Genomic DNA, 17317 nt, shown 5'->3' with positions numbered 1-17317 from the left:
GTTCAGGGGAAAAGAAGAAAGAATAAAGCAATACAGAAATCATTAAAACAACCCTGTCTGAATGTATTGCCGCGGAGTTGATTGAAAAAAACCATTCACATGATATAGCATCGTCTAAACTCGTAATAGATGGAGGGGCGGAGTGATTTAGTGACACGGACTCTCTCCACCAATCAAAGTAAGATTTGCCTGAGAGTTTTCGCACCTGTAACAATCTTCCGATTGCGCATGTGCCCTTAGCTCCTTATGGAATTAAACCGACAGAAAACAGACGCATGTTAACTTTTATTACAACTTTATCATTAGTTTGCGTTCTGTTAGGACAGTACTTTACTGCTTTGCTTATTTGATTATATATTCAAAGATTTTCAAGATCTATTGGTTTGTTTTCTTCGTGTTTCGAGGAAGTTCGGTCAAAAATTTTAAGCTTTTATTCTCTATGAAAAAACAAAAATGGAACTAGTCAATTCAACTTTTGTGCCATTAACTGAAGAGGAACACAGAAGTGCGTTCAAAATTGTCCAGCCAAGAAAATCAGGTAAATAATAAATGCTAGTATTCCTGCATATGATTTTATAAAAATATGCAATCATAATTCAATTTTAGACAGTGAAAATTTTGAAATATGGTTAAAAAAAATTGTGAAAAATTAGAGGCACAATTGGTTTAAATATATTTTGATCTCTGGTGTTTATAATCATTGTATGTTTTTTGTAAATGATGAAGATGTGTCTGTATATTTACTTTGTATTCGTTATATATTTTCTCGTCGTTTTAAGTTAGGTATTTCCACGGTATGCACTGTAGTTGGTTATCAGGAGATTTTTACTCAACATTTCTTAAAGTTATGTTTTTCCTGATTTACACAGTGTTTAAAATATACTTATATACATAGTATATATATTTGAAGAGGGGGATAAACGTACGTGAAAACAGGGGTGTATGATTTAGAAATGTCGGCTAATTCGAGTTTTGCGTATACAGATTATTCGTTGTCCGAAAGACTGTATAAAAATGTTAGGTTTTTTAAAAAATATATATTTTTTAAATTCTGTTTTCACACTTTATTCCTTCCTATTGTGTAATTCAATTCTTGCATAATTCAATTCGCGTCATTCTGATTTTTACCCAAGCTTTATTGACCATAGATCTGTCAAGTCTGCAAAAATACCAGCTACATTTTATATGTATTTGACCAAACCTTTGGTGATATTTTCTTTAACAATATTTGTAACAATTATTTGAAAAAATAAGATGTTTTTTTTTTATCCTGTTGAAGATAAAAGATTTGGATATATATCTATCTTAAATAATTATTGTCCTTTTGAATGTACATGTCCTGCTGTCTGTGGCACCGTTCGTAATTTTAGAAACATGCGATAATGCTCATTGTGTTTAATGTGAGGAGAAAGATTTGAATGCATTTCCACATTTCTTTTGAGCAAATTGCTTTTGGTTTTCCTAAGAAATCTTTCAAAACGCTTACAATATGACACATTGTTGATGATTTCTCTCTAAAAAAAATTACAGTTGAGGACCATCGATCCTCACCCGTGGAGGATGAATCTTCGCTGTCACCCACACATTGTAGTCTTACTCTCCGGCGATCACGAAGTAAAGAATCCGAAGAGTTAGCAGGGAAGGAGACAGCTTCGCGGTTCAGTGCTTTTCGTCCATGGCTTTGCGAACCAATCAACCAGGCTACAGATCTCTCAGTAAAGAACAAAATGACGTCATCATTACAAGAGAGTTCCAGAAAAAGTCAGTATTCCTTAACTTTCTAAGATAAATTTTTGTTGATTCCTAAAGGTGATTCCTTGCAACTTATGATCTTTTAAGAGACAAATAAACAAATACACTTTTGTTCTTTTATAGCATCAATCATTCCCACCATTTCGTTTGGTGCTATGAAGGCACCCAATATCAACGATATCTACCGATATCAAATGGCTCAAGCGATGTACAGAACACCGTATAACATATTCCCTTACGGGCAATCAACAATATGGGCGGATCCAAGATTCTACCGATTTCTAGGCCAGGGGAAAGATTTCCAGGCATCTCTCTTCAAGAACTTTATGAATGTGGCGGAAGAAGGCGAAGTTTCCGGATTCGATAAAGGTTCTTTTGAGTGCGTGAAGTGTATGAAACAATTCAGTACGCCACACGGTCTAGAAGTTCACGTGCGGCGGTCTCACATTGGCAGAAGACCATACGCTTGTGACGTTTGTAGTAAGACATTCGGACATTCAGTCAGTTTGACGCAACACAGAGCGGTACATACTCAAGAAAGAAGTTTTGTTTGTCAGCAGTGTGGAAAGAGCTTCAAACGTTCCTCAACCTTGTCCACGCACCTTCTGATTCACAGTGACACACGGCCGTATCCCTGCCCCTACTGCGGCAAAAGATTCCACCAGAAATCTGATATGAAAAAGCACACATACATTCACACAGGTGTGTACGTGTATATATTTATCTATAGAAATTTTGCTTTTGCCGACATATCTTTTTAGACGTTATACCGCAATATGACATTTTAAAATCATATATAACAAAAAATGATCAGTACATCCAGAATGATTTGGTATTTTTTTAAAATCATATTTTTAAATCCAAGTTGATTAAGTACGGTATGAGCAAAGTGTAGTGAAGTATGTTTTTCTTGGAAAAAAATCTTTCACAATCAGTGCAAAAAATTTGGGACGAAGTTCTGGGCAACCTCTGGGATGTTTCCATGTTATTTTATAACCACAGACACTCTTGAGGAGTTCACTTGTATAAAATAATTTGTCAATCAAATCCCCAGTAAGCGCATATTTCTCCATATTAGTGGCTGATATTCGGTGAGCAGTTCTGTTTTTGTCTGGTCACCCGAAATCTCCTGGGTCATTTGATTTGCCTTATAATATTGGGGAATATCATTCAAACGCCAGAGATTGAATCGGTGGAAATCCGAGAGCAAAATGTTCGGTGCCTTGGGGTCATATCTGTGTTAATGACATTGTACCATTCTGATAATCGTAACAAGAAAATTAATAAATTACCAGAGATTTTTATCAAGAAAACAGTACTCTTCGATGAATTTGGAACTTCTCAGAGTTTCGTTATATTAAAACAAATACGTATTGGAAAGTAAATAAAAACTTCTGTAACAAGTGAAATGAATATGATTAATATGAATTTCACACTACATAACGAGATGATGTTTGTTGTTGATAGCAGTTTTCCCACACATTCCAAGAACTTGTACTACATCGGGATTTAAGCCAGCTAATACCCCTGTTGTTGATTAGATGTTAACTTATCAGACCTATCAGTAGTTGTTCATCGTCTGGCCCCATATCATGGCATTCAACTTCTTGTAGCAATGGAACTTTTATATAAATAAAATATAAATGTCCATAATTCGGATAAATATTTAATGGGGAAAATATACCTATGGTCATAAGAGGTTACTAATTTTGGGCTATTACTATAGATTGCATGTGATAAACTTTGAAGTTACTGTCTGATATATTTAATTATACTGTGTGTGTGTTACACTTATATCTACCTCAAAACAGCTAAAATTAGAAGAATTTAAGAACTTTATTTAATGATATGCGTCCTCCGTTTCCGCACCGACGTAGCAGCTTTGTGGCGAGAAAACATAATCTTGTTAGTTGAAAACCGAAACTTCTTCACTTTTCATTCGCATAACAGAATTTGGGATAAAATTTGTTGCATAAATACGATAAAGTTTTGTTTGTAAAATAACAATAATAAAATCAAACAATCAATAGTATTTCGTCTCAAAAATTAGAATTTTCGAGACAATTTTTAGGGAGCAAAAATTTAATAGAATACTACAACCAATCATTAATTAATTAAAGAAAAAAATCACCTGCTTTGATGAGCGATGCAGAAAAAACTAACATTATTAGAACTTTATTTATATGTGTGATTTTATTTTATTTTGTTCAGGAGAGAAACCTTACAAATGCAACCATTGCGGCAAGGCCTTCAGTCAATCTTCGAATCTTATAACCCATTGTCGCAAACACACGGGCTTCAAACCCTTTTCCTGTGCATCGTGTGGAAGAAGTTTTCAAAGAAAAGTCGACCTGAGAAGGCACCATGAAACTCAGCACGTAGAAGAAATGACTAATTCATCTAGCGACATCGTGACGTCATCAACTGTTGAGGTTTCCAATAACAGACAGGAAGAGAGCATAATTTAGTATTCATTGTGTTTTATCTTTCTGTTTTGCTCAAATTTATTATTTTTTATTTATTTCTATTTGTTGTGTAATTTCATGTACAAACTCTTCGCTTTATACGTTGGTGTTAGGTGTTATTGAAATTACAAATTCGAATATGTCAGTTTAGTCCTCCATACAAACTCACGTTTGATTATTGGCTGCATGCGTTATGGCATTGATATGATTGCATAATGTAACATATCATATGTTTGGAGGATTCTTCACTATCATTACACTTAGTCTTTCAGTGCTGAGATACACATGTCTGTTGCATTACACCAATTAAGATGTATTTATTTAGATTTTTAATAAAGTTGGACAGTGCTACAAAACAGTGTTTTTTATTGTTTGTGTCTTCCCATTCTTAGTGTCAATCATTCCAAATTTGGACGATTTTAAAAATGATATTATTTCCCATAATATAAAAGATTCAAACTTGTCATTTTCATGTTCTTTTCATCAACATTTAATTAAGATTGTAGGCCATTATTGATTTTGATATATGCAAATCTTGTCAAATAAAAAAGATGTATTAAAAACGAAACAGTGGTATAAGATATAGAGATGAAATGTATCCATTACAATGTTATCTATCAACAATGATGTATTTCGCATAAATAGAAAATAACAAATGCAGTTTGTTAGGTTAAACCTTTTTCTATTGACGCGATAACGATCTGATGTAAACCTTTAATCACCAAATTAACAGTTTTACCGCTGGAAATGATATGTAAATTGCATAATATTATAGCAAAAATTGGACTGGGCATAAAAGAAGGATTGAATATTTGATTAACATGCTATATATTCACAAAGGTGCGTTTTCCTCTTGGGAAATATTCAATGAAAGACTACCGACACTTCTGAATTTTGCGAAAAAATGTGTCTAGTGATTTAAATATTTCTGTTGATTACAATATCGGTTAAGTTGAAACGGATTTTTAAATATGTATGAATTTTATCACCATACAATGCTAGCATTTCTCGACTCTTTTCCTTTTTTCTGGTCACGTGAGTCACTCAGGTGACCTATTGCTATCTGCGTCCGTCGTCGTATGACGTGCGTTAACGCTAAATTGACCATTTTTAACATTTTGATAACTAATATTCGAATTCTTTCAAATTTGGAAGGAAGCATCTTTAGGACAAGGGGGATATAAAATGTAAATTTCAGGACTACTTCACCCCCTGGGCCTTGGAGTGAAGGAAAAAATGCCAAAAAATAACCAATTTTTCAAAAACCCTCTTCTCTACAACTGTATATCTGTAAGAAAGATTAACTGCATAGTGATGTAGAGCGGGAAGGCCTCTACCAAACTTGAACAATTTCATGATCCCTGGGGTAGCGGTTCTAACTTCAGTGCCGGGCAGAACTTGATATATAGTGCTTATGTGTAAACCATTTATTTAATGATATTCATACTTAATTAAAACTAAACCAATATTTAAAAGGAGCAGGTAGCCCTTTATCATAATTGTAAATTTCACGATCCTAGGGGCAGGGGTTTTAGTACCAGGATGTGTCAAAATGGGAGTGGTAACAATTGAACATTTTTAACTTCTTGATAAAAACCCAATTATTTTCAAATTTGTATAAATCATCTTGGGGAAAAGTGGAATATATATATATATATATATATATATATATATATATATATATATATATAAAGTTTCTCTTTTTGAAAAATACAGTATGAAATCTAATTAAATAGAATGAACGTTATTTCAGCATTCATAGTGTTATACAGTTATTTTAGCAAAACGTAAATCAGTGTAATGCCAAACTGACAAAGACCCACACAAAACACTAATCTTAATCGCTGTGTATAAAAAGACTTGCTCCTCATGTAACAACGAGGCACGTGTCTGAACACTACAGGTGGAAAAACATACCTGTATGACATTGAAAGAATCCCTCGGGAATATTTTCTCCAAGACAATCGTTTTAAATCAGAAGAAAAACATGGATTAGGTATTCGGCCCTATTGCAGATTTTCATTCTTGTCCTGTTTAAAAATCAATTGGTGTTTTTTCAGGCAAGATGTTTAATATCTTTTCTTAAGAAAACACGTTTGTAGTCTTTACCTCTTATAAATTCTTAACGATAGGGGTTACAATACAGTAATGGGCAAATATGCGAAGAAGAAAATGTGACTCATTGTTTTCATTTTAAAATTCTGTCAGTGATGCAATGTCTCCTAATTATTATGGGTATAAATTGTTGACAAGATACTTTTTCAACGAAATTTCAAGTGTTGTTGACAATGATATAGAATTTCCTCTGAAGAATTGTACATGTACATACGTCATTAATATGTAGTATAACAGTCAACGTACAACTGGGCATCCTTGAACGACTGGTGCAACATTTATAATCCACATAGCTTTAAGATGTCGTTATATTAAACAGATACCTGTATAAAGTTAGGTCTGTGAACCAGAGTATATGTAAGATACAGGTACCATAAACTTCACCGACGAGAGTGGATAGTGAAAGCACGAGAACTAATTATTGACAGCCTATTCCTATCAGACGTGTTTGATGCATGCTAAAGAGTTACATGTTTAGTCATGAATACATATTTACATTTCAAGCGTTTTTGCCATTGATGTCTTTACAAATTTGTCTTGATAGCTATTTCCTCATAGACAGCTGCAGTTGTATGCACGAATGAATTTTTATAAATATAGTACGTATATTTAAACGGCTGGGGATTGATTGATTGAATATTGTTTAACGTCCCTCTTGAGAATATTTCACTCATATGGAGACATCACCATTGCCGGTGAAAGGCTGTAAGATTGGTACTTATGCTTGTCACTTATGGCATTTGTGCAGGGAGGGATCTTTATCGTGCCACACTTGCTGTGACAAGGCAGTGATTTTTTAAGGCCCATTTTAGGTCCGAATTTCGGCCCTTTCCCCTCCTAAAAATTGCCACTTTTCCCCCAATTTAGTTTGCATTTTTCCCAATAATAAAATTATGCAAGAAAAACGTATTTGAAAAAAATAAACATTCGATGTGAATTATATACATAAGACTTAACAGAGAGTTATGGGAATGATGATCTGGATAGAATAGTTGAAAATTTTAGAAGGTTAAAGAAAATTAGATGTGTAAAATAAAGATATAATGTTTGATATGATTTTGAAACTTATTTACGATAAAATTGATTTTTCCCAATATGAATGAAATGTCAAAACTTTTTCCCAATTCGAAAGTCACAGGACCCTTGTGAAAAATGTAGAAAAATCACTGCAAGGGGCCTCGGTTTTTGCGGTCTCATTCGAAGGACCGCCCCATTTAGTCGCCTCTTACGACAAGCAGGGGGGGGGGGGGTTGGTTACTGAGGACCTATTCTAACCCGGATCCCCACAGGATGCAGAGGATTGAGAGAGAAATGAAAATGGAATGTAAATATAAAAAAATAAATTTCATTTTTGAACTGGTATGCTGGCGTGAAGCTTCGCAGTATATACCTTCATGTTTTTTCATAAATGAAATATATTTCTTATATGATATACAATGCTAAAGCGATACATAGCGTGAAATATTCTTCAGTGAGTCTTCATACTTGTCTAAAATCTATGGATTTACACCTAGCTTTCACGGTGTGATTTCCCCCCTTCCATATTGTACATCAGTATAGAGTGTAAGTACTCAAGTGCCTGGTATTAACCGTACTGTATTGCACAACCACGGACTTCACAACGTCATCAATATGCCCCCTAACCTGGGCTAAAAGTAACTCACGAAATATAGCAAAGGTCCCTATAATCAGTGTGAGGTCAAGAGACACGGGGTTTTGATTAGTATACGAAGGCTATCTGACGCTTTCTCACAGTCTAAAAGTGCACTCAGGCAATCGGTCGTAGTCACAGGCACCTTATCTGAAGAATAATTCACTTTTCTTGATTTCATGTAGACTCTGACGTGGTAAAGATTTGGGGAATGACAATAGCTTAAGATTTATCTCCAAGCTATGCACTATGCGTTCTTAGTGATTGTATAATCAGGCATCGCAACACCACATTTCATCAAACATTTTATGGAAATTTCGTTAATTGTTTTGGCGATAGAAACTATACAAAAGAAATGCTGCACCCAAAAGTCTCATTCAGTTAAAGCTTTGTTGCCACCGTTTTATGATTTCTTAAGTTCTATCCTTCAGACAAAGATGGGATGTTGTGAGCAAAAAGAAGCACCTGCATGTTGTCTTGTTTGCCATAAAGGAATCTTTTCGTTGCCAAAATGGCACTTGGGAGTAGTTATGAATGAAAATCATCAGAATATGTCAAAAACCTCCACAATAAAGTCATAAAAAGTCTAGTCGCTATGAGTAAGAACTGTAGACTCTGATACGGAACATTTCCATTTTCTTTATTGTAAGGAAAGTGACGTCGTGATCGTTGTTGTCCCGTATGTATTTATCAGTATTAATTCTCCGTCATAACCTATATCTGTCTTGTTCGTATTTTGTTAGATATGACATTTTTTGGATAGTGCACTTTTGAACTTAGTACAAACTTTTTTTGAAAAAAATCGACTAATGAATTATTTTGATCACTGCGTTCTTGAAAATAAAATATTACGTCAAATTGATGTTTTATCAGTGAAACTGTTCTTTTATACATGTACAACTTATCAAAATTGGGATGCAGTAAATGAGATAAAATCATAACAATACTGTGTATATCTATTTCCTTATATGGTATATCATATTCTGCCTTTTAAAAAAGAAATACCAAATTGGCAATCATTACATTCAAAAGACACAGAGAATAAGTTCTATCACTATGGTAACTTGGACGACTCTTTAAACAGGATTGGAAGGGTTAGATATCACGAAACAAGCAATATGTATACCCTATACGTCAAGAACCTAAAATCGATAAGCAGTAGGCTCCCTTGTGGAATTTCAATCAATTTACAATCAGACCTGCAGGTTCGTGTCCGCATCTTTGATTGACCGATGCAAATAATGTTACCATGTGTACATCAATTCAAATTTGAATAAATCTGGAATTCATCACGTTTGCCATTGCTGCAGGCTTTCTCTTGGCATTAATGTCAGACCTAAAACGACAAGTTCCTATACCGAGCGACTGTCAGTCGACTACTCGCAATTTCAGACAGATTATGCACCCGCCTTAGTGGCTCTGACAATTAGGTCACGTTAATTGTACAAATGTATCTTTATTCTATAGGTCTGGTCGGGAAGACGTTTTAAAAAAATGTTGAAATAAAGACTATCCTTGATGTATATAAATTTTGACGACAGAAGTAAACCTTAGAATTATAGACTTAAAACATAAAAATAAATTCTCACAATAATTAATCAGACTTAATCAGTATTGAATTGCAGTTTGCACGTGATTACAATATCTCCCGAGACTTCAATATTTTGAGCGGAATAGTGCTAATGTTCCTGGTACAATTTACCAGTGCAGTGTCTCCATTATTAATTGAATTAAATCTAAGTTTCGTGTCAAATTTGTTGTTAACAAAGTGCGCTCATCCACTGCATTAGATACCTCCTTCTGCATCACGCAATCAACGAGCACAGCCTCTGTTTCCGCTACTTTATAAGGATGTGTCACGAAGTGAAAATCAGGAGGAATGCTGGGTGTAGAATAGTAGCACTGATGTCTGGTTTCACTTTATCATGTCCGCTTAACGCACTAGGGAAACAAGTCTACTTCTAGCACTGGAATGTGTATTTTTATGACGATTATTTTCGTAATTCGTTGACAATGAGCATGCGCAGTGTCTACTATTGTATTAGAGAGTATAATTAAGAAATAAATTCATATTTTGAAAGTACATAAGGATATAAACCGCTACGCTTCGCGCCAGAATACTTTATAAAGCGCGTTAGCTCTTTACCATGGTAGGGGTGTGTTTGAAATGAAGGGTGTAATTCACTGCAGATCGTTATGTGTTGTAGAAAAATACAAATATGACTTATATAAGCAACGGGACTTTATATAATTTTTGGCGTTTTTTTTAATTTACACTTGAAACGAACTTTTTTTTTTTAATGTTGGCGGTCATTTGCCTATCAATATAGTTAATTAGTCAGAGGGCTAAATATTAGTATTGAGGTCAATGGAAAATGAATGGGTACTCTTTTCCCTATTATGTCACTGTTTACCTACCATTTTCGAAAGCAATTGCATTTACATTTTTTATGTCAATGCATCTTAATAATTTTAAGACATTTGAAAGGATTGACAAGCATCTGTCTTGAATTTTCCTAATAAAATATCATACGAATGCAAACCAAAACTTACTAATGCTTGGATGCTGGATGAATAAGACAACAACTTTTAATAAAATTGAGATATGTTTTTTTCTGATAGAAGTTGATTCGGCGGCGTCTAGCAATGTAACAAACCAATGATAAAACATACAGCTGGCCAGTCAAACAACAAATAAACAAACAAGCACGTGCTCGACAGGTACACAAGGACGTTCGTAAGGATTCACAAGATTGATTGCATATTGTTTAACGTCCCTCGAGAATATTTCACTCATATGGAGATGTCACCATTACCAGTGAAGGGCTGTAAAATTTAGGCCTATGCTCGGCGCTTATATGGTCATTGAGCAGGGAGGGATCTGTTCGTGCCATATCTGCTTTGACACTGGACCTCTGATTTTGCGGTCTCATCCGAAGGACCGCCCAATTTAGTCACCTCTTATGACAAGCAAGAGGCAGTGAGGACCTATTCTAACCCGGATCCTCACGGGATGAAATCGCAAGTTAATAGTTAAGTAATCGTAAAATCAGAAAGAAATTCTCGCGAGAAATTCCCTGGCATTAGGCATCACTTTCTTTTTTGTCTCCATTCCAATCTTATCATTTTCGGCGAATTTTGTCGAGATTATTAAATTTTCATATTTGCAAGAATATTCTTCACATTATGAGAACAGTTTTACTCCGTAAACACCGTGAAGATTATGATGATAATAATGTGTGTGTGTGTGTGTATTAACTTTGAAGATCGTCCTTTATTTTTGAGACAGTCAAAAACCATCAAATTTAGAAAAATCAAATAATTCGACGAAGTTTTGATTCATGTTTTACACTCAAAATTTGTAATAATTGTCTGCCATCCTTGATTATTCTTTGAACACTTCCTTGTGTGGCTTGCAGTTTTAACCTTAACCTTTTCCCGCTGTTATAATTAAATATTGCTAGTCCGCGTTCTCGAATTAATTCCCCATGGATTCAAGAATAACGCTGAACATTGTTGCCTAAATTGATCATGAAAGAGGTTATAAATCAATAGTCAATGAAAGATATGATTCCAAAAGATGAATAAATGCGTTGACACGAGCCAATGGAAATTGTAATACATAAATTAGCAATATCGTCCGAACAAGATACAATATACATGTATTTATAAACAAATAATTGAAATTTAGGGCCCTTAAGCTTTTATCATCTATGTCTGTGACTCTATAAATGCATAATCCATTGTCAAAATTTATGACATGAACAAATAAAGTCCAGCACCTCAGAAGCGATGACATTAGCGATTTCATACCTTCAAGGGATGAAAGAAATCATGGGTAAAAATTATATATGTAAATTGATAAATCAAGCTTGCATCATTCTGAAACAGTAAGCCTACTGTTATTTGACCGACGAGATACTCGACCAATTTCATAGTATTTTTCGTTTTTGCAGAATATGTTCTTATCTTTACAGTCAGTGTTCATAGCTTGGCGTTTTATCTTACTGGTCAAAGATACTGCAATCTGATTAAAATCAGACTTCTTAGATCCGCGCCGTATACTCTGCTATTGTAGCGATTGTGAGCGTATTCTAGGATCTGATTCTAATTAGATTGAAAGATACTGATGCTGAACCAGTTTTGTCAGTCCTTCTGATAATGTAATGTTAAAAGATATTAAAATGCAAGTTTTGTTAATTGGTTTTGATTTATGTAGAAATATCAGACAGTAACAAATAGCCATAATCTGAGTCACCATCCTTAATTGCTTTCTCTAACATCAGACTTTTCATCTAGAATTCATTAACAAGTAAAAGGTGGACATCGTGGGATGAAGGTCTCCAAACACGTTCATAAATCAGTGATATACATGTAGGGGTCATCTTGTAAGACCCCCTATCCGATGTTTTTATTTTGTGTATATATGTTCTCTTTCTCAATGTTAATTTTACAGATGTATGTAACAGGGGGTCATCTAGTCATTTGCAGAATATGATCTTCATTTTTACTTGGTTTTAATGACCCCCTGTACTGTGTATATTTTTCGTCATTTACTAAATAAATGACATTGTCTATTCTCAAACTTGTTCTGATTTGCCTGCTCTGAGCAAAAAACGAGTGCAGCCCACTTGGCTTGTGCTTTTGAGCTAAGGATCATAAAAAGTTTTCGAATGAAATCGGAAGTCATTTCTATTCATTGATTTAAATTCTACTTTTTAAAACATCTAACATAGGTGAAGGTCATACAATTTTTCCTACTTCAAACACGAAGGATTTCCATCGTTACGACGGAAAGACAATATTTTAAATTCGTCGATCCTTCCGATTTTATTTTTCGGTATCCGGCCGACGGACAGATGGCAAAGTCAAACACTGATTGCCGTGTATCTTACAATACAGAACACTTGAAATACATGACAATAGGAGTTGGAGACCATGTGTGAAATATATGCACAGTACTACGAGTTATACAGGAAAACACATCAAAATTCAAACATCATGTAATACTACGCATATACTAGCTAGTATTCTGTGGTGGTTTTGGTTCTGTGACATTTTACACGGATGCTAACAGATAGGAGACGGTTTTCGGAATTATGATTTGCAAATGCAAAAAAAAATAATTATGAAAGCAGTCTCAAAATCCCTATTAAAACAGTGTATTTACTACCTTAAAATATGAATATTTCATACCATTTTCCTACTGCTTACATGGATTTTTATTAACTGTGTGTGATCGTATATCAGCCGTTTAATACAGCACAATGAGCCGGTTTTAGTGCTGTGTACTAAGTATACTGAATATAAAATTACAAACTTTCCACATAGGCGATTCACAATGCTTTGATTTATCATTTATTAATTTTACACCAATAGTGTCAGATATTTTTACTTTGTCATTACCAGCATTGATAGGATGTGATCATAATAGAGATTTACTTATTGTCTCCTGGGGAAAATAGAATAATTTACTTGAGTAAGAGTTAAAATTGTACTCATATTTCAACCAATAATCATTCCTTTTTTTTTTTTGGTCGTTAATTCATATTATGCTATAATGAACATATTGTATGTGGAATGTTTGAATTTTTGAAAACAAGTGCGCATTTATCAAATACGACATCCTAGTATTTTGTTGACTACGAATGTGCTGCATAACAATATAACTAGAATTCCTGCCCGAGACGTGAATATCAAGAGCTATATACAGTAGAAGCAATATATCCAGCCTCTTGATTACTGTAGAGATATTTCACAAACTCTATGGTCGTTATAACGATCGAGTTCGTCAAAACAACCTATCATTGGATCAATTGCTGTCTGACGTGTTTCACACTGATTGTTAGGCCGTTCTTGGCACACTGATTGTGACTACGGATAACTAGGATAGGACCTCAATTGGGGATCAAAGTTTTGCATGAATATATATAAGAGAAACTTTTATTCTCAAGAGCAGTAGGGCTGGGATTAGTAATATTAATGTGGATTCAAGTTTGTTTGAATTGTGATAACGGAATTTAGAGTGTGGCCACAATTGATGATCAAAATATCACATAGGAACACAGATAAATCATATCAATATGCAACCATTCCAATGAAGTGCAGATTCATATGTCCCTTGGGGCTAGGGTGGGGCTAAAATAGGGATTCAAAGTTTTACATCAGAATATGTAGGAAGCGTTTTAAAAAAAAATATGTTCAAGAGTAGCAAAGCCATACTAAATCATATTGATAAGCAAACATTCCCAAGTTGTGTGGAGTCATGTAAGTTTTTCCCCCTTCAAATAATGTACCATGGGTTAATGTGGGGCTAAAATCGGATATCCATGAGCATAGAGTAAACATCTTTTAAAAAACACCTCCTCCACAGAGAAGCCATGCTAGTAAGATAATCCCTATGTTATTGTGCGGATTCAAGCTCGCTTCATGGCCTCGTGGGACGAAATGGGTCAACATTCGTGGGAATAAATCTCTGTCTTTTGAATAACAGCAGGACCAAGCTTAAGGTGGTTCAAGTGAGCATTGTGGGCAGTCGATCTCAATCCCTATCATTTTGTGATGACGCCATAAAAATGACGCGATTTCATATTTTTAATTTTTTTTTCCAGTCTTATCATGGTTTACTTTCATTTTTTTTTTATTTTTTTTTTTTTTTATACTTTTACCTTTTTTGTCAGGAAACAAGCATAGTACACATGCATAACCAGACATCGTTCATTGGCACAATGTATAAAATGATTAAATTTAAACGATTGTATGATTGTATCTTGCTTAACGTCTCGCTCGAGAATTTTCACTCATATGGAGACGTCACCAAGACCGGTGAGGGGCTTTAAATTTAGGCCTATGCTTGGCGCTTACGGCCATTGAGCAGTGAGGGTTCTTTAGCGTGCCAAACCTACTGTGACACGGGTTATCCATTTTTAAGGTCATCTCCGAGGATCCGTGATATTCACACTTGATGCCGAGCGTTTGGCGACTGTCACTACCTGTTTTAACGACTTGGACAACAGGCGTTGCCTATATAAGCCCTCTCCATAAAATGAATATATGTACTATCAATGAAATTGATGTGAAAATGGGGCATGTCTAATTACGCCTGCAGTTTGTCAATTCTAAAGCAACCTTTGGATAATATTTAGAACTTTTGACTGTATTTTGAGGAAATTGCAACGCCAACTACATATACAAATACAATTTTCGGCATGCGCCAATTCAATTGCTAGTATACTACAGTAAGTTTATGAAATAATGCGAATCATTTCGAATTTTTAATAATCATCGAAACTGATTCCCGTGGAGATCCAAGTTAGAATAAGTCCTCTATACTCCTTGCTTGACGTAAGAAGGGACTAAATGGGGCGGTTCTTCAGATGAGACCGGAAACACCAAGGCCCCGTGTCACAGCAGGTGTGGCACGATAAAGATCCCAGTTTGAGCCAAAGGCCGTAAGCTCCGAGCATACGTGCAGGCCTAAATTTTGCAGCCCTTCACCGGCAATGTTGAATTCTCAATATGATAGATTAATTCTCGAAAGGGACATTAAACAATATACAATCTATCAACGAAATTGAACTTATTGACGGTTACTATACAGGGCCGTAAATTAACCTTCAATTTGGAGGAGGCAGGAAATTAGGCGGGGGTCTGGGGGCCGCCCAGGCCCCCAGACGCTGAGCACATTTTGTGCACACTGAACACGTTTCGTGCAAAATCCTTGATTCTAGGGCCTTCTAAGATGTTACTTGACTAACTCATTCTAAAAGAAAGATTTGGAATGCTTTTTAAGGGAGGTATCATGTTCTTAGTTATTGGAAACAACATAAATTCTAATGAACTTTAAATTTTAATTTTTTTTGGCTCAAAAGTTGGAGGAGGCAGGTGCCTCCTCCGCCTCCATGTAATTTACAGCCCTGCTATATACTTATAAACATTTTATGATCAGTCTATGGGAGAGAACCAGTCAGAATCCCATCAATATAGACATAAGGAAGAGAAAATGGGGATGGATCGGTCATACAACACTGCGTAAACCACCTGACAATATCACAATTAGGCAGGCTCTTGAATGGAACTCACAGGGGAAGATGGAAGTTGGGAGACCCAGGCAAACCTGGAGAAGAACTATAGAAGCAGAGGCCATAGAGGCAGGTAAAACTTGGGCCCAGCTGAAAAATGCAGCCCAAAACACAGTACGTTGGAGAGGTGTGGTTGCGGCCCTATGCTCCCCACGGAGCGAACAGGAATAACTCAAGTATAAACATCTGAAATTAAAAATCGACACTTTAATTGTGTTCTTGAAATTAATTCTACTGTACATGAAATCGCACACGACCAAATCAACTAATACTAGGAAGGATCTGAGAATCAAACTATTTGCTTGTAATCCACGGGAAATCATATGTTAAATCTAGCTGTCCTTGGATGCTTTGTTCGAATTTGCATTGTTGAATGCCCAGTAAATGGCTACAATCCCTGCAAACTGAACAAATATTGAGACAAAACCATAAATCACGGGACCGAACAGCAAAATGAAATGTTGACATGTTTTCTCAAAATCTTAACAGTAAAAGTGGTTTTGTCAGTGCTAATAGATCTTCTGGGAAAATACTCTAATGCCTTTAAGGAAAAAGCAATTTTCTCATTCACTCAAAGGAAATATTAAGTCGATGCTGTAAATGCATGAAATCATGAAAAGATTTACATAAAATATTAAATAAAGTCGAAGAATGTTCTATCAACATTGACAAATGGTGTTAAATCATTTCAACCGCCATATCACTAATATAAGGGAAATTTACTACTTTTGAAAGCTCATTTCGTCGATGACAAATAGCTCGTATGGATTTTACTTTACGATTACAAATCAGTTTACATTACTATTAAAAACTAGATTTACAAAACACCATAAACGAAGTTCCAATTAATATTTACTTGAGTTTACAAAGTACAGAAAATATACACTAGTAGGTCAATTCTCCTGTTCAAGTAACAAAAATAATTAAAATTTTAATTTTCACTTGAATTCCTTCAAATTTTGTTTTGTTCCCGTCATCAATTTCGTTCAAAATATGTAACAAAAAAAAAAACAAGTTTCCTGGAATATTTTTATGATAACTCATCCCAACATCTGAAAGCTCTAAGTAATGAATAGATGGATGTTCATGAAATGTCATCCAAGTCGCATTCTAAATGAAATTTACAGATCCTGGCGTCTGAAGAGGCAGAAAAACTCCACTTCATTAATCCAATTATATCAATGACCCCCTGAGCCATCGAATCAATTATTACCATGTATCACAACATATACTGTTGCAGGGAACTCATTTCT

At 35.0% G+C, this 17317-nt stretch overlaps 1 protein-coding gene across 1 annotated transcript; it reads left to right on the top strand.

Moving 5' to 3' along the window:
- The first annotated feature begins 255 nt into the window (after positions 1–255).
- LOC130051584 (zinc finger protein 431-like) lies at positions 256–4573 on the top strand. Its single transcript, XM_056153603.1, has 4 exons — positions 256–538; positions 1531–1761; positions 1876–2454; positions 3964–4573. Exons 1-4 carry the CDS (start codon positions 454–456, stop codon positions 4218–4220), a joined length of 1152 nt encoding a protein of 383 aa, XP_056009578.1. The 5' UTR covers positions 256–453; the 3' UTR covers positions 4221–4573.
- The last annotated feature ends 12744 nt before the right edge of the window (positions 4574–17317 follow it).

This window comes from Ostrea edulis, chromosome 2 (assembly GCF_947568905.1).
Source record: "Ostrea edulis chromosome 2, xbOstEdul1.1, whole genome shotgun sequence".
Taxonomy (NCBI): Eukaryota; Metazoa; Mollusca; class Bivalvia; order Ostreida; family Ostreidae; genus Ostrea; species Ostrea edulis.
The sequence above is the reverse complement of the archived record's forward strand: the minus strand, read 5'-3'. Positions and strand labels throughout refer to the sequence as shown.